At 43.8% G+C, this 23,410-nt stretch overlaps 1 protein-coding gene across 12 annotated transcripts in view; it reads left to right on the forward strand.

The window, feature by feature from the left end:
- TENM2 (teneurin transmembrane protein 2) overlaps positions 1–23,410 on the forward strand; it is a 3,238,122-nt gene that overhangs the window by 3,182,200 nt on the left and 32,512 nt on the right. For 9 of the 12 annotated variants that reach the window (XM_063604288.1, XM_055112852.2, XM_063604289.1 and 6 more), the window contains 6 exons: positions 3,765–3,785; positions 7,071–7,303; positions 8,799–8,953; positions 10,156–11,030; positions 18,105–18,280; positions 19,905–20,140. In XM_063604288.1, the coding sequence (XP_063460358.1) occupies positions 3,765–3,785; positions 7,071–7,303; positions 8,799–8,953; positions 10,156–11,030; positions 18,105–18,280; positions 19,905–20,140 (1,696 nt within the window). The remainder of the gene's footprint in view (positions 1–3,764; positions 3,786–7,070; positions 7,304–8,798; positions 8,954–10,155; positions 11,031–18,104; positions 18,281–19,904; positions 20,141–23,410) is intronic. The other 3 variants (XM_063604290.1, XM_063604291.1, XM_057302375.2) reach the window with 1 other exon arrangement.

The following is a 23,410-nucleotide window of genomic DNA, read 5'->3' on the forward strand; positions in this document are numbered from 1 at the left end:
TCCTGTCCCATAAAAGCCTGATATCCCATCTTTACTAGTCCAGTTCCCACTGCCCATTCCAAGTGGTCTTTGGAAAACCTAAGCCCTGGAGCAGAGTAAATTTGTCAGTCACTAACATTATAGGGGGAATTTCTCTCATAGCAAAATCTTTTCTCCCTCCCCAGTTTTAGAACATCTTAGGAATTAGACCTCAATATGAGGCAGTAAATTATACGGGATGGGACGGTATCTCTCTCGCTTTTCTTAGCTTAGCTCCTTTTAATAAACATAAGAATCTCACACCTTACATAATTTTTGAAATTTTCATTTTTTTATTTTTTAAACATAAAATTATATTATGATATTAAACATGCTTTTTTCCAACTAAACCGCTTCTCCATGCTGACATTCTGATGGTGCTTTCAGCATGGAGTCAAGGGCACCAATCATTAGAGGAGACCTTCAGAGAAGGGACATGTCCAACCCAGATATGTTAGTACTGGCCGGGGGGAAAGTGGGAGCCTGGGAAGGTGGGCAAAGCCAGCAGACATTGGAAGGAAGCGTCACCAAGGACAAGCTCTGCCTGAGAGCTTCAGCCAGGACAGACCCTGCTTGATGACCAGGTAGACTGTTAGGGAAGACTATGTGGTTCCACTTAAAGAACGGAAATGCTTTTCCTGTGTGGTCAGGCTTTGAAAATGGGGGTCAGGAAAGAAAAGTCATGAAGCACTCAATCCCGAATAAAAGTAAAAACAATGTCCCCATAAAATTTTGGAGACTGATTGGCACTATTTTCAAAGTCTTTTTACCAAGGGTAGAACCCAGATTTTATGAAGCCTAAGACTAATACAATTTCAGAGGCTCTATCTAAGAAGAAAAAAATAAAATTATAAATATGAAATGAGAAATGAAATGGAATATTTAGGATGAGAAAAGAAACCCAAAAAATTGCAACGTTTAGAAAAGCCAATTCTATCACAAACATCACAAAATCCAGACAAATAACCTAATATTTTTATTAATTACTCCTGTAACACTTCCATGATACATGTTTTTCTATACTTTTTGGCTGCATATCTTTGATCATCTTTTAATATCACAGTTATTTTGTAATTTCATTATCTATAGAAAGAACAGAGGGATTTTCAGTCTTTCCTTTAGTAGGGCTGATCAAAATTTGTTTCGTATTATTGATAAATTAGAAAACTTTCTTTTGTGTTCATAATTGATTATTGGTGATGTGTAAATCATTAGAGTTATAAAATTGGGGAAAATCTTTATCAAGTTTCCTTTTTAATATCTCTGGGCATTTCAGGTTTTCCTGAGGAGTGAATAATCTAAATAGTCTTTGAAATGATGCTCATTAACCAGTTTGTCATTGATGTCCTTGTATTAGTGAAATATGAATTCTACATGGGGACTTTTACTCTCTGCAATGATGCTAGACAAATCAACATTGTAGGGCAGGAGCATTCCTCAAAGACATTCCTATTCAAGAATGGCTAGCAACCATTTAACTGGGTGCTAAAGGGACTGCAAGCCACATGAGCTCATCCTCCTGAAACTAAACCAAATGTACCCCAAGTCAACTTCTCTTTAGTTAGAACAACAACAGCAAAACAACCCTGTGGCTACTCCAAGTCCACCTTCCTCAAGGGGAAAATGTGGCACAGAGAGAGTTGGAATGAAAAAAGACAACAGTCTCCACTGATTACAGATTTGTAATTCTGAGCAGAACATGAGGGATTGGAGTTAGTCCAAGGCAAAGTCTGCCCAGCACTAAGGGAAGCAGCCTCATTCCTTGCTTCCTTCACTCAAGAAACTGTTTTTCCAGCCCTAACTCTCTCCTGGGCCTTCTACTAAGTATCTGCAATTCAGAGATGACTGAGTCATGTCCTATTCACAAAGAACTGAGGGGGACAGGCACACAAACATAAATCACCAGACAGCATGATGGCAGCTCTGAGAGACGGGCTGAGAATGCCACAAGAGACCCTGAAGGCTTCGCAGAGACATCATTGAGACTCTGCAGTGTGAAGAAGAGCTAATCCATCTCAATTCTCCCATCTGAAACACCACTTTTTCCTCAAAGGGCTCACCTAAAGAGTCTGTGGTATTAAAACCATGCACACAAAGCCTAGGCCTATCCCTTGTAAGTAGGACATCTGTACCCAGCTGCATAGACTGACTTGGTGATGCTGTTATTCTGGTTTGTTGCCTGCTAAGCACCCAGCCTGCTGTGATCCTGGACTGGAATAGCAGTGACCTCAGCCTTTCTCCAAAGCTCATATTCATATGATCATTCAGGCTCTACACTCTCCAACGACTTGATCCTTCACCCCGCCCTTCTCCTTCCCCCAACATAGATCTTATATTAATCAACTGAAAGCAGATGTTCTTAGGAAAGAAGTAGGTCAGGCCTGCAGACCCAAATCCCATCCAGTATTTTTACAAAATCTTGACTTTAAAAAGTGAAATTGATATTGCAATAATTAAGAGCCAAATATGACTACCACTGGTGGCAGATAACATTTCACTTTCATTAAGCAATATAAAATAGACGCGAGAATTCCCGGCTGCCACCCTGACACACCAGGCTTTGCAGAATGAATCTTAAATTGCACTATGTCAGTCAGAGCTCAGGAGTTATCAGCATCATTTAATTAACTTTTTTTTTTTTTTGCAAAAACTAACACATTGGAATAAAATATAAAAACGTAATCCCTGTGCAAACCCACCACTAATGATGGCCCCCGGCAGAGGACTGAGCTACACCTGAGCAGAAATCAGGGCATTAAACTCTCTTTGTCCCTTCCCTGAAGCCTTTCTCCTCAACTGAAAGGGAAAGAGGGGTCAGGGGTTTCTTCCACTTTGGCCTAGAAGCCTCGAGAATGGGAGTGGTTCTCCTTAATTGAGACCTTAGCATCTTCTCGTCTCTGGCACGTTAATTTTCAGCCACAATTTCCTATTGAAATTGAATGTATTTCTTCTCTTAAAACAACAAAATTTTTACTAGTTCTCTGATAAGAAATGATAACTGGAGTCTTTGACTCCAATTCCAAGAGGATATTATTACCTATAAATTTCATTTATGGACGTTATTGCAATATTGGACGTTACCTTTTAGAAAGAATGCATATTTGGGGTCCCACCCCAAGTTAAAAGGAGACAATGAAGGTGACATGGAGCAGGGAAAGGAAGTGGTTCAGAGTCTCAGGGTTCAACAGCCTTTGCCCAACTGCAGTAGGCTGTGAGCAGGGTCTCTCTCTTGGGTGGTACTCATTCTACCCTGAAATGCACCAATGGCAAATAGGTGGTACATGTGTCACCATCCTCCCTCCCACACTCAGAGGGGACATTGCAAGTGAGTCACAGTACTCTTTATACCTGATATTAAATTTGGTTTCAAAATCCTTCTACCACCACACTCCCAGTAGCCATTACTGGCCAACACATGTTGGCACCCAAGATATAACCTGTTTGCCATCCCTTCCTTAGTCAGGAGGCATATTTCACCTGTTGCCACCTGTGTCTTGTGACAGCCACATTGCTAATGAGAGAATTCAAGCTTTCTTGTCCAGATTGTCCAATGTCTGGGAGGAGTCCAAAATCAGGGGCACTTCTCAAGCTATTGAGCCAGGAGTTGTCAGTTACAGGGGAAAAAAGAAAAAGACTGCCTTTTTTGGGCCCCTTTATACAAGAAACAAAAATGTTATGTTTGCTTTATCATCAATTCTTCTGCTAACTGTTTGTTCTTTTTTCCTTTCTGTTTTCTTTCTATAAAGAAATAAAGAGTTTAAACATAGGTAAGATGAAGAACTCTTTCCCATATAATTTGATATGGTTCGTTTGCTTCCTTGTGTTTGCTTTTCTTGTTTTGTGCTTCTTGTGTAATGTTGTATATTTTTATGTACCAAATATAGTAACTTTTTTATGTGCTAATTGTGTGTTGTGGATATGATAAGCTTTAGCAATTATGAAATGCAGTCAAAAAGCAACCAAATAAGCTGACAGTAATTAGAATTTCCGGGAGATTCAAGTGCAAGATAATGAACCCTCAGCGAACTTTTATCCCGACTGCTCAGTGCGGTCCATAATTGGGCTAAACAGTTGAGGCAAACTCCTGGCTTTTGTAAATGCTGGACTGGGTTCACAAAAGCTTTAATGAACTGGAAACGGGTTAAAAACTCATTTTCAACTCATTAATGATTTTTTCCCCTGGATATATGGTCATCTTTAAAAAAAAAAAAAAAGTTAATTGCCAATCTGCCGATCAGAATGAATCCAACAGTCAGATGCATTGAGAATTTTCATGGAGTAAAATCACTTTTGAATAGTTTGAAGGATGGAGACCAAGTATTCTTTGTCAAAACCGCCTTGGTCATTACATTGATCCAAGGTTATCATTTAAAACCACACTAGTACAATTCACAGATAAAGTGTAAAACACACATACATGTGCATTCACACATGAACCACACTGAAATGAAGATAGTGTGAGCTTTCTTAAAGAAAAATGACCTTATTTTTATTCAGAAGAAGAGAAAACAAAGCAATCTGTACCACTACTCAACGGAATGCTTCTGCTCACTTTTTGAAATGAAACATGGACAGCTCTCCTTCATGATATTAGGTCAAAATTAGACAAAAAGTAAAGTGAAATTGCACAAGATCATAACAGTCAGTGGAAAGGCCATGCATTGACAAAGTCCTCTGTCTTCTTCTCAGGCACCCCAAAATTGGCCTGTTATAGGCACCCCATTTGAGCCAAATTTTAAAAATGAGTAGAAATGCCCTGGAAGGACATTTTTCCAGGAAATTCACCAACCTCATGTGATCTTTGCCACAGCCACAGGTATGGAGGCATGGCTGTCCCTCTGACGTGAGTTTCTCTGCAAGCATCTTGGTGAAAACAGGTATGAGACCATGGAGAAGAATGGTCTCCCTAAGCAAGAACTGACCTCACACCCACCACTGCCTGCTCTTCTGCCAGAGCTTTTGAAAAGCCTCCTCAAATCAGGCTCCCTAGAAAGTCCAAAATTAATTATCTCTCTCATAGGTAGGCACAGATGTGCAATGCCTTGATCCTTCTGTTGATAATGCCAGCTACTGTTCGTTCAGTAACAGAGTGCAGCATCTAATTAAAAAATGGCATGAATTTTTCCCTTTCTGCCCTAATTTGTTTTGCATATATGGATAGTCTCTAATGACTTAATAGCCAAAAAAGAAGAAGAAAAGAGGAAAGGAAAGGAATGAAACCAGGTAGTCTACGCTTTAGTTATCTGGGCTGGAATTTCAGAAAAACTTTGACTTCTAGTTCAGGGATGTGTCTTAATAGCAACCTGAAGAGAAACGGGAATGAAAGACCATCTCAACTCCACACAGATTGTTCCTAAAAATAGCTTCCTAGTTCTTTTCTTTTTTTTCCTTAAATCAGGGAAGACCCCAAATGGTGGTGTTTTAATTAGTAATTTCCTAGCTAATGTCAACAGGACAAATGCATCCAATGCTGTCATCTCTCTCACCTTCCCTCCACCTCTCCCAGCCCCTGTCTTCCCATCACCCCAAAGTAAAATTGAAAAATAATAGGAAAAGGCTGGTTGCATGGTTTATACCTATAATCCCAGCACTTAGGGAAGCCAAGGCAGGAGGATCTCTTGAGGCCAGGAGTTTGAGATCAGCCTGGGCAACATAGTGAGACCCCATCTCTACCAAAAAAAAAAAAAAAAGGTTTTTAATTAGCCAGGCATGGTGGCATGCACCTGTGGTTTCAACTACTCAGGAGGCTGAGGCGGGAGGACCACTTCAGCCCAGGGATTTCAGGCTGCAGTGAGCTAGAATTGTGCCACTGCTCTCCAATGAGACCCTGTCTCTGAGAAAAATAAAATAAAATAGCAGGGGAAAATAAAGGGGGCCTGTGCTCATTTCAAAACCTAGTCTACCACACTGAGGCAGAAAGGCAATTACTGTTTGCATCCTAGAGGTGCTGATTGTAATAACCAGTATAGGAATAACATAAGCACCTATTCTGGTCCCAACCTCAAACCAGTGACAGGCACTACAAAGGGAAGAACTGCAGGGTTTTGAGCCAGAAGGAACATTAGCAATATCCAGTATGATTGATTTAATCCCCCCAGCCCCTGCAAAAAAGCTAAGACCTGACATAGTCAAATGACTTAACCAAGGTCACCACCAGCTGGGTCAGAATTGAGTTTAGAGTTTCCTGTGTTTTAGTCCTGAGCCACTTCTACAAGTCTTACTCTGTCCTAGTTAGCCTCACACAGGGCAGCCAGACACATGGCAGGGGAAGCAGCCCAGGTCTCGGAGGCTCACGCCTTCCTAATACACTTCACACACACAAAGGTATTAATCCCCTAGTGTGGCTGGGAGCCCTGGCAGACCGTGGCTCACGCCTGTGACCTCACTGTTACCTAGATTTGAAGAGTGCATCTCCTGTCTCAGTAATTCAGATTCCAGACACAGTACCAGAAAGATACCCACATTTCTTTACACTAAATGCCAACTTTATCCATGTCCACACTGAAGAGCAGTAAAGAAGCAAGCTCTGAGCCTGGAGATTGGGGGCGGTTATGGGGTGCTTCCCATGATAAAATTAGGAAAACTCCAGGTCACCCTGGTATTAATGGCCTAGTACCCTGGAAGCATAGGTTAAAATGAGAACATTGTCACATGGAAGTGTTCCTCTATCCCGCTTGAGAATACACTAAGCCCTTAAGGGGAAATTAAGGAGACTGCACACACATGGACTGTAGTTGGTCTTGAATAACTATCCTGCTTACAAAAACAGGATTGGAGTGGGAGCTCTTGTACTGGCTAAATGAAGCAACAGTTGTTTAGCATGGTGGGAAATGAATTTTCTAATAGCATAAGAAGCATAAGTCCAATTAGAAGTAGCTAAGAACCATGATGTGTTAGAACACTGAGTTTGATGTTAGATTCTTTCCAGTTCACTAAAGTGGAAAGACACTAGAAAAGGTAAGCGTCTTGCTAGGATTTTTGTCATTCCTTTGATCTAGGAGGCCAGCTCCATAGCCCCCTCCTCATTTCTCTTTGTGCTTCTTCTACTAAAGCAACAACCCAGCACACAAGTACTACTTGGCAGTGGACCCCGTGTCCGGCTCGCTCTACGTGTCCGACACCAACAGCAGGAGAATCTACCGCGTCAAGTCTCTGAGTGGAACCAAAGACCTGGCTGGGAATTCGGAAGTTGTGGCAGGGACAGGAGAGCAGTGTCTGCCTTTTGATGAAGCCCGCTGCGGGGATGGAGGGAAGGCCATAGATGCAACCCTGATGAGCCCAAGAGGTAAAGGACATCAAGGAAGAGTCTCCTGCCCCAGATAAAGCTTTGCCACCAGCTTGGCTTTCTTCTCATCAGAACTTAACTGAGTCCAGCAGTCCAAAACACAGCTTTCCCTGTAATCATTTAACTCAGATAGATTGCTTTGGTGTGTGGATGGGTGTTTAAAAAGAAAACCAATCATGAGGTCAGGAGATCGAGACTATCCTGGCTAACATGGTGAAACCCCATCTCTACTAAAAATTACAAAAAATTAGCCGGGCGTGGCGGTGGGCGCCTGTAGTCCCAGCTACTCGAGAGGCTGAGGCAGGAGAATGGCGTGAACCCGGGAGGCGGAGCTTGCAGTGAGCCGAGATCGCGCCACTGCACTCCAGCCTGGGCAACAGAGCGAGACTCCGTCTCAAAAAAGAAAAAGAAAACCTTATTTATTTATTTGAAGTAAACTTTATCATGCACATAGGCTCCAAGTGGAAAGTGAAGGGGATTGCGCCTGGAGATTTCTGACTGCTGCCGGTCAGGAGAATCAGAGGAAATCCTGGCTCCATGGGCCACAGTGCCAGCTGTGTGGGCTGGAGACAGAACAAAGCCCAGCGAGGGGCCTCTGGCCACGCCCAGACTTCCGTGGTAGACAGCAAATGTGTATGAAGTCGAAAGTGCAGTGCCTCACATGTTGTAAATGCCCAATAAATGGTAGTAATTAAGAATGGGTATAATTTCCAGGGGTCCAGGATGGAGGAGTTCTGGGAACCCATGGGTCTCTATTTGAAAAGGACTAAAAATACTTAACATTAAGGAGCAGTCATCTGAGAGTCCAATTCCTGTTAGCATTTTTAGCTACTGTGAAAGCAGCAGGGCAGCATGGATTAAGGAGGCAAAGCCTTGTACTTGGGCACTGGGGCAAAGACACAAAATAAATAGAAGCCATATCTGTGCCTTTCCAGCCCTGCTGCAACAGGGGAATGCTAGGCCCCAGTGTCCCCCTGGGGCATTGAAGTGCTGATTGGAGTCAAGCTTAACTGGGAATACTTCCTGAAGCATACACCTTGAATTAGGAATTTGTAACTACAAGAATCATCGTTTCTCAGCATTACTGCTGCAATCGGTTGTGAAGTATATTCAAGTAACTTACTACTAATAATGTTTAGGGTAATGAACTTAGGAAATAACTTCTTTTCTAAGGAGAGCAGATGCAAAGTTATTTCCTGCTTCATTCATTTGCGGCCTTGGTTCATTTGCAGTCCAAGGAGCATGCTTTCGTCAGTTGCAGGGAAGAGGGTGGTGATGTAGCCAGCACCCTAGGAACTATACAAATCCCAGCACAGTGCCCATGGGACAGGATCTTGCGTTAGAAGGCTGAGAACCACTGCTCCGAGGGTACTAATCAATTCCAGTAAGGTCTCTGGTCTAAGCAGAGTGCTCAGCAAGGCATCTCATCTCCCACCTCCACCCCACAATCCTACACCTTTCCAAGAGATAAATCCACACCGCTTGTCTTGCTCAGGTATTGCAGTAGACAAGAATGGGCTCATGTACTTTGTCGATGCCACCATGATCCGGAAGGTTGACCAGAATGGAATCATCTCCACCCTGCTGGGCTCCAATGACCTCACTGCCGTCCGGCCGCTGAGCTGTGATTCCAGCATGGATGTAGCCCAGGTGAGACTCTTTCTTATTTCTCTTCACTAAGCAACACCTGCCCCTTGGCCTGAGGTTCTTACCTGTTTCCTGTTTGGTTTGGAAGTGGAATGGGAGGGAGAGATACAGATACAGATCACAGGGTTGTTTGGAGAAAGCCTGAGATGAGCTAAACAGTAAGATGGAGTGGAAAATGTCAGATAGGTATGAGAGAGAGAGAGAGAGCAAGAGAGAGGGAAAACTGTTGAGAAAAGTGGAACTGGTGACACACTCCAGCCGTGGCAGATTACAGGGTAGAAGCTGCTGTGTAATTACCTCCCTTCTCCATCATTATTGCAGGTTTGAGAATGTACTGTACAGTGTTATATGTCAATCAGAACTTTCCCGTTAATCTGAAATGATTGCATCCTCACTATATAAACCTTTACTTTGTGCAGTAGTAACTAGAGCAGAGCCCTCTACAATATCACCCAAAGTGTGTGTTTAGTTTGGGCTGTTAGAGAGGCAGAGAACAGAGGCTCACTCAAATGTACAGCATTTGTTCTCAGACAGCCTGGAATATATGTTCAGCCTTTCTATAACGGCCTTTTCAACCCTTGGCCAGCCTCATAAATTTCAGCTCAAGTTCCACAACAGACAACTTGCTACTGAGATTTTTATTTCAAATTCCATAGAGGAAGGATGCGTTTGGTTCAGTTTATTTTTTAAAGCAGACACTCAAGTTGTAGTTTGCTGGCGAGCCTGCACTTTGGCTCCCCTTGGATCAGAGCCATCTTCCAAGTCACATGGCTCCTTTTAGTGAATTAGATACAGGTGCCGCCTCTAAATGTACATAGCTTCCATAGGCGTCTGCTTGGAGAGCAGAGTATGGGCTGGATGGCATGGTCTCTTGTGCAGTGAACTACCTGTGCAACCATATGTAACAGCTCTGATGCTGGTCCAGCCATCTGAAGCTGAGAAGCAGCATCATAGGTAGAGCTGATGGCCTGTTCTGGTCATGGCAGGTGACACGGTAGAAAATATATATTATATTATCTCTTCTTCTCCATCACACCCACTCATCATGGGCAATGAGCAGCTGGTTCAATGAAGAGCATTTCTAATACAATGTGTTATTAAAAAGCTGTCTTTTTTCCTAGATATATAAAACCAGTAAGTGCCCTACAGTTAAACGTTGGACATATTAAAGGCTGTTCTTTAATCTGATACCACGTCATCCACAGGTTCGTCTGGAGTGGCCAACAGACCTTGCTGTCAATCCCATGGATAACTCCTTGTATGTTCTAGAGAACAATGTCATCCTTCGAATCACCGAGAACCACCAAGTCAGCATCATTGCGGGACGCCCCATGCACTGCCAAGTTCCTGGCATTGACTACTCACTCAGCAAACTAGCCATTCACTCTGCCCTGGAGTCAGCCAGTGCCATTGCCATTTCTCACACTGGGGTCCTCTACATCACTGAGACAGATGAGAAGAAGATTAACCGTCTACGCCAGGTAACAACCAACGGGGAGATCTGCCTTTTAGCTGGGGCAGCCTCGGACTGCGACTGCAAAAACGATGTCAATTGCAACTGCTATTCAGGAGATGATGCCTACGCGACTGATGCCATCTTGAATTCCCCATCATCCTTAGCTGTAGCTCCAGATGGTACCATCTACATTGCAGACCTTGGAAATATTCGGATCAGGGCGGTCAGCAAGAACAAGCCTGTTCTTAATGCCTTCAACCAGTATGAGGCTGCATCCCCCGGAGAGCAGGAGTTATATGTCTTCAACGCTGATGGCATCCACCAATACACTGTGAGCCTGGTGACAGGGGAGTACTTGTACAATTTCACATATAGTACTGACAATGATGTCACTGAATTGATTGACAATAATGGGAATTCCCTGAAGATCCGTCGGGACAGCAGTGGCATGCCCCGTCACCTGCTCATGCCTGACAACCAGATCATCACCCTCACCGTGGGCACCAATGGAGGCCTCAAAGTCGTGTCCACACAGAACCTGGAGCTTGGTCTCATGACCTATGATGGGAACACTGGGCTCCTGGCCACCAAGAGCGATGAAACAGGATGGACGACTTTCTATGAGTAAGTGGGTTTGTAAAGCATCTCTGAAGAGCCCTTCCCTTGCCCTAGCTGGCATTAGGACTGGGTCGTTTGTGTAGCTTTTTAAATTGCTTTGTCACGTTGTCTTTCTAACTTTAATGATGTCTTATGGCCTCAAGATATTCATGTCCCCTCTCCCTGACTCTGAAATGATTTGCTCTAATGGATCTCTGATATTGAGCATCCTCCCTACTAGAGTTGGGAATTCCTGTTGCCTGCTTGCCGTTCAAATTTCAGGATATTGGACATGCACAGCACCTGGGAGGTAAAATGTTGATTAACTTTGCTGATTATTCAAGTTTGCCATGGGTGCGGAAATTAGAACCTAAAAGGCAAGATCCCAGTGGGGCTCCTGTGATTTGCCAATAGGTCCAGCAACACACTTGACTGCACAGACAGGTAGATAAACTCTGAATTTCCTCCTTAGCAGAAGCAGATCGATACAGATAAAGCATTAGGTATATTAAAAGATGCGAGAGCTGGTCATATTTCCCCTAACAATTATCTCATACTTAATAGTCCTGACGCTTGTTTTGCAAAAAGCTGTTTTTCCTAGCTCCTGCAGGCAGCTCTTGGTCAAAGTGTCTGCTGCTGTAGGTACTAATGGTGGGATGCTGGTTGGAGGAAGTTACTAGGCATGATTCTCCCAGTGGCTGGCTGAGACTGGAGCAGAATTTATAAATATCTGGCTCTCCTAGGTGATGAAGGAGTGTGTTAACCCCTGTGTACTTGGAGTCCTTGCTTGTGTTTTGTCTGGATGCTGCTGCTAGCTGAGAATGTAGTAAGTTAGGGAGAGTTGGCACAGCAAAAAAAAAAAAGGGGGGGGGACAAGAGGGAGAACAGAAAACCTCATTGTTGATCATTCCTAAACCCAGCAATGTTTACTTCCTGTTTGTATGCCAATGGTCTTGGGAGAATGTAAAAGGAAGCTGTTGCCACCTGCTGGATATTTAGTGCATTGCAGAAGAATTGCTTTCCCTGGTTCTGACTTTCTTCTTTGGGCAACTCTTTCTCAAGCACCTTAATGATGCTTGAGATTTCTGAAGCATCTTAATACCCTTCAGGACACTGTAGTTTTGATCAAACTTTACCAGCCAGTTATTCTGCCCTCGAGGGTACCATCTGAGTGCTGTCCTTGGCTCTCATACCGAATTAGGCTGAAGCTATACACTCACCCAAACACCTCCGAGATTTTCATCTTCCTTTCTGACAGTTTCAACCAAAGACCTAATGCATTTCAGAAACAATTTGTTGGCTCTCCTGAAAGAGGGGGAAAAAACATCCCTCTCAGGGAGGCCAGCCTGAACTGGGCCTGGTTTACAGACTGTCATAAAGAAGCTTGGGTTCAAGTGCATCCACAGATCTGAACTCTAAAAGGGAAAGTATTTTCCAGAAAGTGTCCCTAGTTTAATGAAAACATAGGCATGACTCGTAATTGTGTTTTAAAATGTTCAGAAGTTACATTGAAACTGAATTTTTTTATCTTAATTTGATAAGCTGCCCTTTTTTTCATAATGTAGATAAATCCAGTGATCACAAATTCTCCATTGTGGGGTTCAAATGTATAGGGTTTTCTTTTCTACCTGAAAAGATGGTGAGTTCTTTTTGTTTTATGGCACTTTTGGCACATGATCAGCCAATTGGAAGACACACAGCCAACTTAAAAATCAGACATAACTTCACCTCCTGTCAGGGCAGTGTGGTCAAGACCAACACTGCATAGCCTTAGCCAAAACTTTAGAGAAAGGGTGATGAAGAAAACCACACAGAGGCTGTGAGGCTACTAGAAGTCTGTCCTGGTTGGGAGCGATGCCTCATGCCTGTAATTTCTGCACTTTGGGAGGCTAAGGCAGGAGGATCACTGGAGGCCAGCAGTTTGAGACCAGCCTGGCCAACATGGAAAAACCTCATCTCTACTGAAAATACAAAAGTTAGCCAAGTGTGGTGGTGCATACTTATAGTCTCAGCTACTTAGGAGGCAAAGGCATGAAAATCACTTGAACTCAGGAGGTGGAGGTTGCAGTGAGTTGAGATCACGCAGCTGTACTCCAGCCTGGGCGACAGAGCAACACTCTGTCTCAAAAAAAAAAGAAAAAGAAAGAAAGAAAATGATTTGTCCTTCAGTGAGAGCTTCCTTAGGGGGATTCCTCTCTTCCCACTCTGTTACGGGGGGCAGAGTACAAATCCCCCTATAGGTGAGAAGAGTGGCCATATCTTTTTTTTCTGCATAGAACATGAGGTAGAGAAGCCATTTATCTGCCGTGTTGTCACAGTGACTGTCTAAATATGGATTTGATTATCCCCATTTTATTGATAAAGAAACTGAGGCTCAGAGAATCGAAGTGACTCCCCTAAGACCACACAGGGAGTTGGTAGTGAAGCAGGACTGGAATCCAGATCTCCAAGCCCAGCGTTCTTTGCATTGCACACTAGCGTTGTAAAGCAGGGCTATGAATGGAATTTGTAACTCCACCTTCAGACTCCACATGGGAACTGTCCCTGAATTTTTGGGAAGATGTAACTCAATAAGACCAGCCTATCAATGACTCTGGAAGCAGGAGAGAGAGAGGGGTAGGAAAAAATAACACTATCGAATCTTCCTGGACCCATTTTATGATCAGCCAGTTCCAGAAACTTCCAAGACATCCAACCTTGGAATTAAGATTTCCCCAGATGCAGGCCATTGGGTCTTGATAGAAGAAGTAGCCTGATTTAGTTACATCCCTGAGGGAACTCAGGTTTTCACAGTCTTCCCCAAAAGGCAGCATCTTATACCAGAAAGCTCCTAGGTCTTAGGATCAGGATGACAGGGGTGTGGAGTCCATCTCTGCCACATGCTTACTGATTGACGTTGGACACGTTATTTAACCTCTCTGAGCCTCAATGTCTCATCTGTTACATGGGGATAAAAATGCAAATTAACAACAGGAGCCCTGTGCTAATCCACTGAGATAATACATTTTTAGAAATTAGCAAAGCGCTTGGCATATAGAAGTTTAACTCAGAGTATAGGCTAATGGGATTTGAGAGGAATTATTAAGCACACCTCTGTCTCCTTCCTACCCCTCAGGTTTCACTCAACTAACTGTAGAGTGGATACAAGAGTCAGACAGATAGAGACTTATTTTGGAAAAGCAGAATTGAAGAATGCAGCTTGCACATTAGGTCTTTTTAATACCTCACTTTGCATTTCTCCTGCTCTCTTCCCACCTCCCAGTGCTGCCTGCTGGTCTCTCATCCCCTGCAGGAGCAAAGTCTGCCTTAGCAAACTTCGGGCTCAGAGGGGCAGAAAAACACATCACCCTTAAAAAGAGGCCCTCCAGAAGACAGAAATGATAAAGAGCCTCTTTAGTCATGTTCAACTCCTTCTCCCAATCCAGCAACTGGGGAAGGGGCAAATGTCAGATCAAAGGAAAAGATGGAAGTTGACTTCCCATGGTGTGGGGTTCAAGAGTGATTTTACAGAATAAGCTGCCATGCAATTCATGAAGGCTGGAATGGGCCCCTTTAAAAGTTGCCTCTCTCTCCTCTTTGTCCTGGGAAGTGAAGAGCTGGGCAGAAATAGAGCTGATACAGAATGCCTTTTGGAAACCCTATCATGCCTGCTAAGTTCCCAGACTAGGGAAGATGCATCTGTATTCCTGAAAAGAACAGTACTGTCCTTAAAATTACACTGTCTACTCCCTATACTCTCTCTTTCTCCACTCCCTCCCTTCTTTATTTTAGTCCTTAGCACCTATTACTCACCATCTGACATGCTGTCTATTTTCTATCTTGGTTTAGTTTTGCCCTCTTCAGCTAGCATGAGTGCAAGAATTTTGCTCCATTTTCTTCCCAGCCGTATCTCCAGTGCCTTGAACTGTGTTTGGCACATCACAGGTGCTTGATGAATATTTATTGACTACATAATTCAAAGGCAGCCTCCAGCCCCACTCCAGCCAAGGCTGGGCCAGTTCCATTGGGTTGGCATTGAGATCCCATTGCTGGAACTTACAGCGCTTCACTCCTACATGCAGAGTCATTTGCAAAAAGACCTACATCTGAAGATGTTCCTTGGGGGAAGTAAGTAGAGCTGGAGGTAGCTGAATCTTCTTAAAAGTTAAAGAAAATCTGTTTTTCTCCCTTTGGCCCATGAGATTCTAGTCCCTACCCTAAAGCTCTGCTCCCTAAAGTAGAAACTCCAGTTCCTACTACTTCTCTCATAAGGAAACGCAGCAGCCTATGCATTGTAAGTGTCCCCAAACTACAGTGGATTGGAATTAAAATCCTTGCCCTGGTCCCAGAGAATGTACTTGTCAGCAGGAGGACAAACTGTCTGTTACTGAGTACCGCACTAGACACCCCGTATCCAAATACTTAGAATTGCTTTGTTTTCTGATGTTTTAAATGCCTTTTGTTTCTGTTTATTAAACATGAAAGTATTGATTACAAGTAATTTCTTTTTTTTTTTTTTTTTTTTTTTTTTGAGACGGAGTCTTGCTCTGTCGCCAGGCTGAAGTGCAGTGGCACAATCTCAGCTCATTGCAGCCTCCGCCTCCCAGGTTCAAGCGATTCTCCTGCTTCAGTCTCCCGAGCACTGGGACTACAGGCGCACACCACTGCGCCCAGCTAATTTTTGTATTTTTAGTAGAGACAGGGTTTCACCATGTTGGCCAAGATGGTCTCAGTCTCCTCACTTCATGATCCACCCGCCTCAGCCTCCCAAAGTGCTGGGATTGATTACGGGCACAAGCCACCATGCCCGGCTGATTACAAGTAATTTCTAAATTATGGGAAAATGCAAAGAAGAAAATGAAGATTCGTCAAAATTCCATACAGCAAAACCACCATTAACATTTAAATGTCTATATTTTCAGTGAATTTCTGCTCCATATAGATACTGATATTTTTTACCCCTCCCTGAAAAAAAAAGCTACTGTCAAGGGAGTAAATTTTGTACCCCACACTTCCACTCAACATGTGTAGATTTGTGTATGCCAATAAATAGAAACCCATGTTGTCGATCCTGACGGCTTCATAGGTTTCTACTTTACGGATAGATCATCAGTTATTTAATGAATCTCCCATCAAGGAACATCTAGGTTGTTCTAATTTGTCACTATTGTAAATAGCACCTTTGTCCCCCTGCCTGAGAAGTGGTTTCTTTAGCAGGTAAGAAAGCACAGAGGAGCCCTATTGATTTAGCAGACCTAAGTCCCCATCCCTGATTACAACACCAGGGCTTTCCAGGGAGTGCATGGTCTGCGCCACCCCCTGCCTGGGGCCCTGGGCGAGTGATTGATAGGGGTGGATCCTGAGCTCACAGACATTCCTGCTCCAAGATCTCCCTCCTCTCTCCCCCAACACCTTTACGCAGCGCGGTGTCCAGCTTAATGTGATTGCACTCTCAGCTTTGAAACTTCTGCAGAGCTTCACTGCTTCTAGTTCTTCCCAGAAGCAAAGTTTCTCAGATCCCTGAAAGCCTGAGCCAGGTCTGCAATTCTTTATTCCAAAAACATTTCCTGAGTGCTCTCTTGTCTTTGATGTTGTCATCCTAAGCCCTAAGCGACAACATCCAACAGGCCACAGCGGTCCTTTCCACTGCTCACAGGCCCTCCCCACAGGGATCCTTCTCTGAGGACCCCCCCCCATCCCCACGCGCTGCACAAGCTCTAGTTCCCATCCCTCAGACCCTGCCAGCTTTTTCCCTCTCCCCAGTCCAAAGGGAGTAACCCCCAGGAGCTGAGCCACTTTCCCTTCTTTTTTACCCTCCAAGCAAAATGTCTTCATAGCTCCGCCTTCTTCCTCCCCTTCCTCCTCCAGTAACAAAACTCATCTGGGAGAGCTCAAAGGCCTGGAAACGAGCCTGCTTTCCTTTCCTGGGTGTGAGAAGGGCCCAGCTCTCAGAGTACAGTGGATCTTCCAAAGTGGGGAAAGGCTGTCCCAACTAGAACAAGGCTTCTTGCTAAAGGTGATGTGGGGAGAAAACTCCACGGTGTGAGAAAAGAGGAAAGACGACACATATACATAAAGAAGGAGGCCCCAGAGTCAGGCCATTTGCAGGCAGTAGGGCATGATCACTGGTGTCCCTAGACTTACTTACTTGGGTGCTAAGGACAACTGATGGTAAGGGAGTCATGGGGAAACTGTCTAAGAAGGCTGCTTGGGAAGTGGAGCCATGGTGGTTTAGTGGGGACCAAAGAACAGGTTCCATGCAGCCAGGCCTTCTATGCTGAGCCAATAATGTGCAGGTGGCATTTGGCACAGGCTGATTGTCCAGAGGCCTAGGAGGTGACAAGTGAGACAAGGTTGGACTCCAGTAGAAGACTCGGGGCATGGATGGTCTCAAATGCCAGATTTTTATTTGATTTAGCAACCAATGGGAAAAGAGTGTGGTTTGTTCAGCAGGGAACTGACATGGTGAAACTATTTGGGGAATATTGATTTGATGGCTTTGTAGAACACCTAAATTAAAAAACAAGAGAGGGCCAAGTGCGTGGCTCACACCTGTAATTCCAGCACTTTGGGAGGCCAAGGGAGGTGGATCACCTGAGGTCAGGAGTTCGAGACCAGATTGGCCAACATGGCAAAACCCCATCTCTACAAAAAATACAAAAATTGGCCAGGCATCGTGGTGCATGCCTGTAATCCCAGCTACTCGGGAGGCTGAGGCAGGAGAATTGCTTGAACCCAGGAGGTGGAGGTTGCAGTGAGCGGAGATTGTGCCACTGCACTCCAGCCTGGGACAGAGTGAGACTCCATCATCATCTCAACAAAAAAAAAGAAACAGAAAAGTAAGAGAAGCTCACATGTGGCTGTTTTCTCTAACTAGAGGAAGCCTGAGACCAGGTGAAATGTTTTCCAGGAGCTGAAGTCAGTTATATCAGCGGATAGAAGAAGCATCACAGCTGTTTCTCAGGGCATAATAGGGTTTTGACTGTGACGAGGGGCCTCAGTGAGATGTGCCACCCAGCCAACCCACCTTTCCAGCTCTTTCTCTGGCCCTGTGAGTCTTGGGAACACTGTCAGCCCCAATGACTGCTGCTAACCAGGGTTTATCTATCTATCTCCCCCCAGCTATGACCACGAAGGCCGCCTGACCAACGTGACGCGCCCCACGGGGGTGGTAACCAGTCTGCACCGGGAAATGGAGAAATCTATTACCATTGACATTGAGAACTCCAACCGTGATGATGACGTCACTGTCATCACGAACCTCTCTTCAGTAGAGGCCTCCTACACAGTGGTACAAGGTGAGCCTCCACCCATACCATCCTACCCCTAAACTCACCCATAGACCCAGAACCCAGCCAAGCCCAACATGTGAGTTATCCAGCCTGGGAGGACTTCCAGAGACCCAGCGTACCCCTCAGCTTTCTGTTTTATTCAAATGTCCACAGCAAACTATAAGAGGTCATTCTTGTAGAAAATGACTTAATCAATCAGATAGAGCAGAATGTCATCTACGCCCAGCCAAATGTCTAGATATTTGAACTGTCTACATAGTTATCTGAAAATGTCCATTTCCACCCGCCCCCCCCCCCCAAATACTCTCTCCCTACCTCTTACCCTTCCATCACCACCTCTCCCCACCAACCCAAAACACATAGTTATCTTCTCAAAGGCCATTTATTCTCCTGGCTCACCACTAGATTTCATATTTTCTTGTTCCATCCTGATTCTCTCTTTTAAGCATTTGTTTGATGAGTTGGTTGCCCTGGGACTGGAGCTCTTTAACATTCTCTCTCCAAGACTGGGATCTCAAAGGTCTCTGCCCACCCTGTGGTTATTGTTGCTACTAGACATGTTTTGCAGTCCAGGGCAAGCACTGGGGCTGGCAAGAAAATGAATTGTGCCGATTAACTTTTCTTTTAATTAAGATATAATGTCGGTGGGCTAGCCTGTTGTCAGAGGATAAAAGTGTCCTCTCAGTAGATAAATGGTGACATTTCTGGACTATTATCCCACAGCGGAGCCTGTTTCAATGACTCTATTTCTGCTCTGCCAAATGATTAATGATGTAGATTCTGTCCTTCTGCGTGACGGCTGGAGTCTCAGGAGGGACAGGTACACACTTGCTCACTGCCCCAAAAGCTGACATCTCAGAGGCCAGCCCAGGCCAGCTCCTTTGCCCAATCAGGAAGCAGTGTATCTGTAAAAGGAGTCTCTGACTCACATTTCCTTCCCGTAACTTTTCCGTAAAGGAAAAGGTCAGACGTCTGATTGACTCATGTAGTTTCCACTGGGGAAGATAAACAAGATGCACCCACTGGCTGCATCTCCCTGATGTATTTGAGTCTCTTCAGAGTTCTCTTGAGTGGGGGTGGTATCAGATGCAGTTGGCAGTAAAAGCACGAGGATGGGGAAGGTTGACTTCTTCTCTCCATTTTCTCAAAGAATCCTGGGCTTTGATTTGTAGTGGATCTGGCCTGTGGCTAGACCAGCAACCTTGGGTTAGACGGCAGGCAAAAGGAGGAAAAAACTGAAGTCATTTGCCTTTCTTTTTTTTTTTTTTTTTTCTGGTATAAGCTAAAATATATATGAGCTTCGGGAATTTGATTGACACAAATTGTGTAGGCAATAGACATCTTTAAATGTTTAAACGTGCTATTAATAGTCTTCAGTGAGTAAAAGAAACATCACGGCATAATTATTTCTGGAGTGCCACATATTATGTTTTTCTTTACGTGGATCAGTAGTATCTCTGCTACTTACCTTCACATGGTATGTATGTGTGCTAATTGAAGGCAGCCTTCGCCTAATGGCTGCAAAAAGTACCATGGAAACCTATAAAAAAAAATAGGGGTTCTATTCTCTTCTGACTAATAGAGCGGATAATTTATTTCCCTATCCCCACCCCCACTTACATTTTTCCAGATCAAGTTCGGAACAGCTACCAGCTCTGTAATAATGGTACCCTGAGGGTGATGTATGCTAATGGGATGGGTGTCAGCTTCCACAGCGAGCCCCATGTCCTAGCGGGCACCATCACCCCCACCATTGGACGCTGCAACATCTCCCTGCCTATGGAGAATGGCTTAAACTCCATTGAGTGGCGCCTAAGAAAGGAACAGATTAAAGGCAAAGTCACCATCTTTGGCAGGAAGCTCCGGGTAAGTGGTTCCACCCAATCTGTTACCACAGAGTGGGAGGGGATATACACTTTCCTCACAGAGCTGAGAAAGTTTCTCTGTTACCACAGAGTGGGAGGGGATATACACTTTCCTCACAGAGCTGAGAAAGTTTCCCAGCTTCAAAGCCTCTAATACCCCTTTATTCCCTGGAAAAGGCAAACTCTCCACTCAGAAGGTAGAATCCATCTCCCTTTGGGACTCATACCTTGGGAAAAAACGTTCTCCATTTCCATTTCCTAGGACTGAAAAAGGCGGCCATTTCCTGCTATGGGGATTTACATTATGCTCTAACTAGAGACAGTTTTGGTCTTCTTTTCACACTTGCTGTCTTCTTCCTCAGTTTTCACTGTCTGGCCAGTTCAACCAATGAATTGGTGTTCGTGCCTACTATGTGCTGAGTAATTTGCTAAGTGCTGGAAGAACAAAACTTTTAAAGTATGTTCTTTCTTTGCACTCAAGGAATTGAGGGTCTGATAAAATATGCAGGCACAGGATGATCACAGGTTAAGTGAAAAGACAGAGGTACATGCAGGGTCTGATGGGATCCCAGAGGGATGCCACTCAGCCTGAGAGGTTCAGGGAAGATTTCCCAAGAGGAAGTAACAACTGAACCTCAGTGGGGAGTTTTAGCCAACCCTACTTTTCCCAGACCAGGCAACTTGCCCCACGTGACATCTTTTTAAAACCAATATATAACATTAATTAATTAATTATTATATAATGTAATTTTATATTACATTTTTATAATATTATAATGTAAACCCTATGTTATATTATAATGTATAATTATATACATTATATGTATACATAATTAATATACATATATGTATACATAATATGATATACATATATAATACATTATATGTATACATAATAATATACATTATATATAATTACATATATAATTAATGTATAATTATAATATTATAATGTAAACCCTATGTTAAATGCTTTGCTTGTATTATTTTAACTTTTTCAATAGCCCCATGAGGATAATTATTACTACCTTCATTTTTCAGATGGGAAAACAGACTCAGGGAAGCTAAATTACCTGTCCAAGGACACAATAGCTAGAAAGGGCAATGCCAGGACTCGATCCCACGTCTCTCTTTCTGTCTGACTCACTTGCCAGTATGTTACACGCCTTCCTGCTTATCCGTGGTCATCCAGATCTTCTCAGCAGAAGTGGATTCTGCTCCAGTCACTTATCCGTCACCAAGAGGGAACAGTTCCTACCATCATGCTAACCCCTTCCCTGGGGAGGGGGAATGTAATGGCATACAAAGCAAAGGCCCTAACTTCCTGCACTTTACCTTCAGGTTGCAGGTAGATGGGAGAGAGGGGTAGATCATAAGTAAACTAATAAATAACTGCAGAACAAGACAAGCACTAGGAAGTCAGTAAACAATGGAACAAAGAGTTTATCAAATGCTTTGGAATCCCTGAGCGTAGAAGGCTCAGCATCGGCAAAGCTTGGGTTGTAACTTTTGCTGTGTAACTGGATTGAAATCCAGCCAGCTCAGGTGACCTCCCTGCAGAGCCAGGCCCCTCCATATTAAGATTCCGCCTTTGTCTGGCTGAAGTTTAAGTCTCCACATTAGGTTAGCAGCAGTCTCCCATGTTTTTCTTCCTCTGCTGGTATCTGCAAAGTTGCAAACTGCAGTAGCCTCCTAAAGACAAAAATGGAATGAGATTAGTAGTTAAATCCTTAATGATTGGATTTCAGGGCTGTGTAATTGATTTTTGATATGCTGCACTGTAGAAGTTGATTATAAGTAGTAATCGTGCCTTTTCTCTGATAAATCAGTTATGCATTTTGACTAAGTTTTCAAAATAAAGAAAGATAAATGTGGCCCTAAAATAAAGTGGCTATAATCCCAACTCCGAATATTAAAACTCTTTAATAATGGTACTTGTGGTAATTAGCCCAAGTTAGGCACACAAGTCTTATAACTGAATTTCTGCCAGGGTTAGATTTGCTGGCATCGTGTTTATGCAAATCAAAACACAGTTTTATCTATCAACACCTCAACATTTAATTGTCTGGTGTTAGTTCCTGTAACAACAATCACATATCCATTTAGCTCTCTTAAATGAAAATCACTATGAGATTATAACAGGTTGAGTGGACTGAAAATGTAATTTGAAAATGAGGGAGAAAGCCTGGAATTTATTTGCATCTCATTTATTTTAATTCAGTTCATAAACTGTTTAGTGAATGAAATAAAAGCAACTTCTGGAAATGGCAGGAGAGCAGTTGGAAGAAGGTATAAGGGAAATGTTGTTGGGTGTGATGTGGATTGAGGGAACTGGGGAGTGGCCATCTCGTCAGATGTTTCGTGAGCCCATGGCAGGGAGTTTGCAGCCCCTAAGCCGAAGGTACCCATTGGCCCCATAAGGCTAGCAGGCTGTCTCACCAATGGCAAGATGGGCTCTTCTCTCCCTATCTATCTATCTTAGTCTTGCTGTGTCTTTTCATCCCTGCTCCACTGTCACATGAGGGCATGAAAGTTCATTTATTCAAAAGATGTTTACTAGGTGCCAACACTACAGTCAGTACCACGGAACAAGTAGACTCTAGAGAGATAAAGAAAACTGGGTGGCACCGACTAGCTAACGGTCTCATGGAGAAGACAATGTTAGTAGTGTGATGTAAGCTATAATACAGGCCAAAAGCACAGAGAAAGGGATACTTTACTTAACTGTATCTGCTGGAAGAGGATAGGCCACGGCCAGGTAACAAATTAACCCTGAAATCTCATGGGTGTAACACATCGCAGTCCAAATGCATCGGGCGGCTCTTCTTAATGAGGACTTGCTCCAGTTGCTCTGTCTTGCGATCCTGCCATCTTAAGCACAGGCTCTGTGCAGTTGCTGCAGCAAGGGAAGAGAGTTTGGGTGATTCACGAGAGCTTAATAAGCAGGCCTGGATACGGCAGGCCTCACTTCCACCCACCCTGGTGAGAACACTGTCAGGGAACCTCAACTGAACCACAGGGAAGCCTGGAAAATGTTGTCTTTTCTGAGTGCCTAAGAAGAAGAAGATGAACAAAGACTTGGTAAGCACATAGCAGAGTGATCAGGTCTCCCGTTTGACAAGAGATCAGGAAGGGCTTCACAGAGGAGCTGGAATCATTTCTGAAGCATAGTAAGAATCAGCCAGGCAGAGATAGGGAACAGAGGTGACGGGACAAAGAATGTCGCCCATGGAAAGGCCAAGAGGCCAAAAAGGGAATGGCATTTCAGAAA

This window comes from Pan paniscus, chromosome 4 (assembly GCF_029289425.2).
Source record: "Pan paniscus chromosome 4, NHGRI_mPanPan1-v2.0_pri, whole genome shotgun sequence".
Classification (NCBI taxonomy): Eukaryota; Metazoa; Chordata; class Mammalia; order Primates; family Hominidae; genus Pan; species Pan paniscus.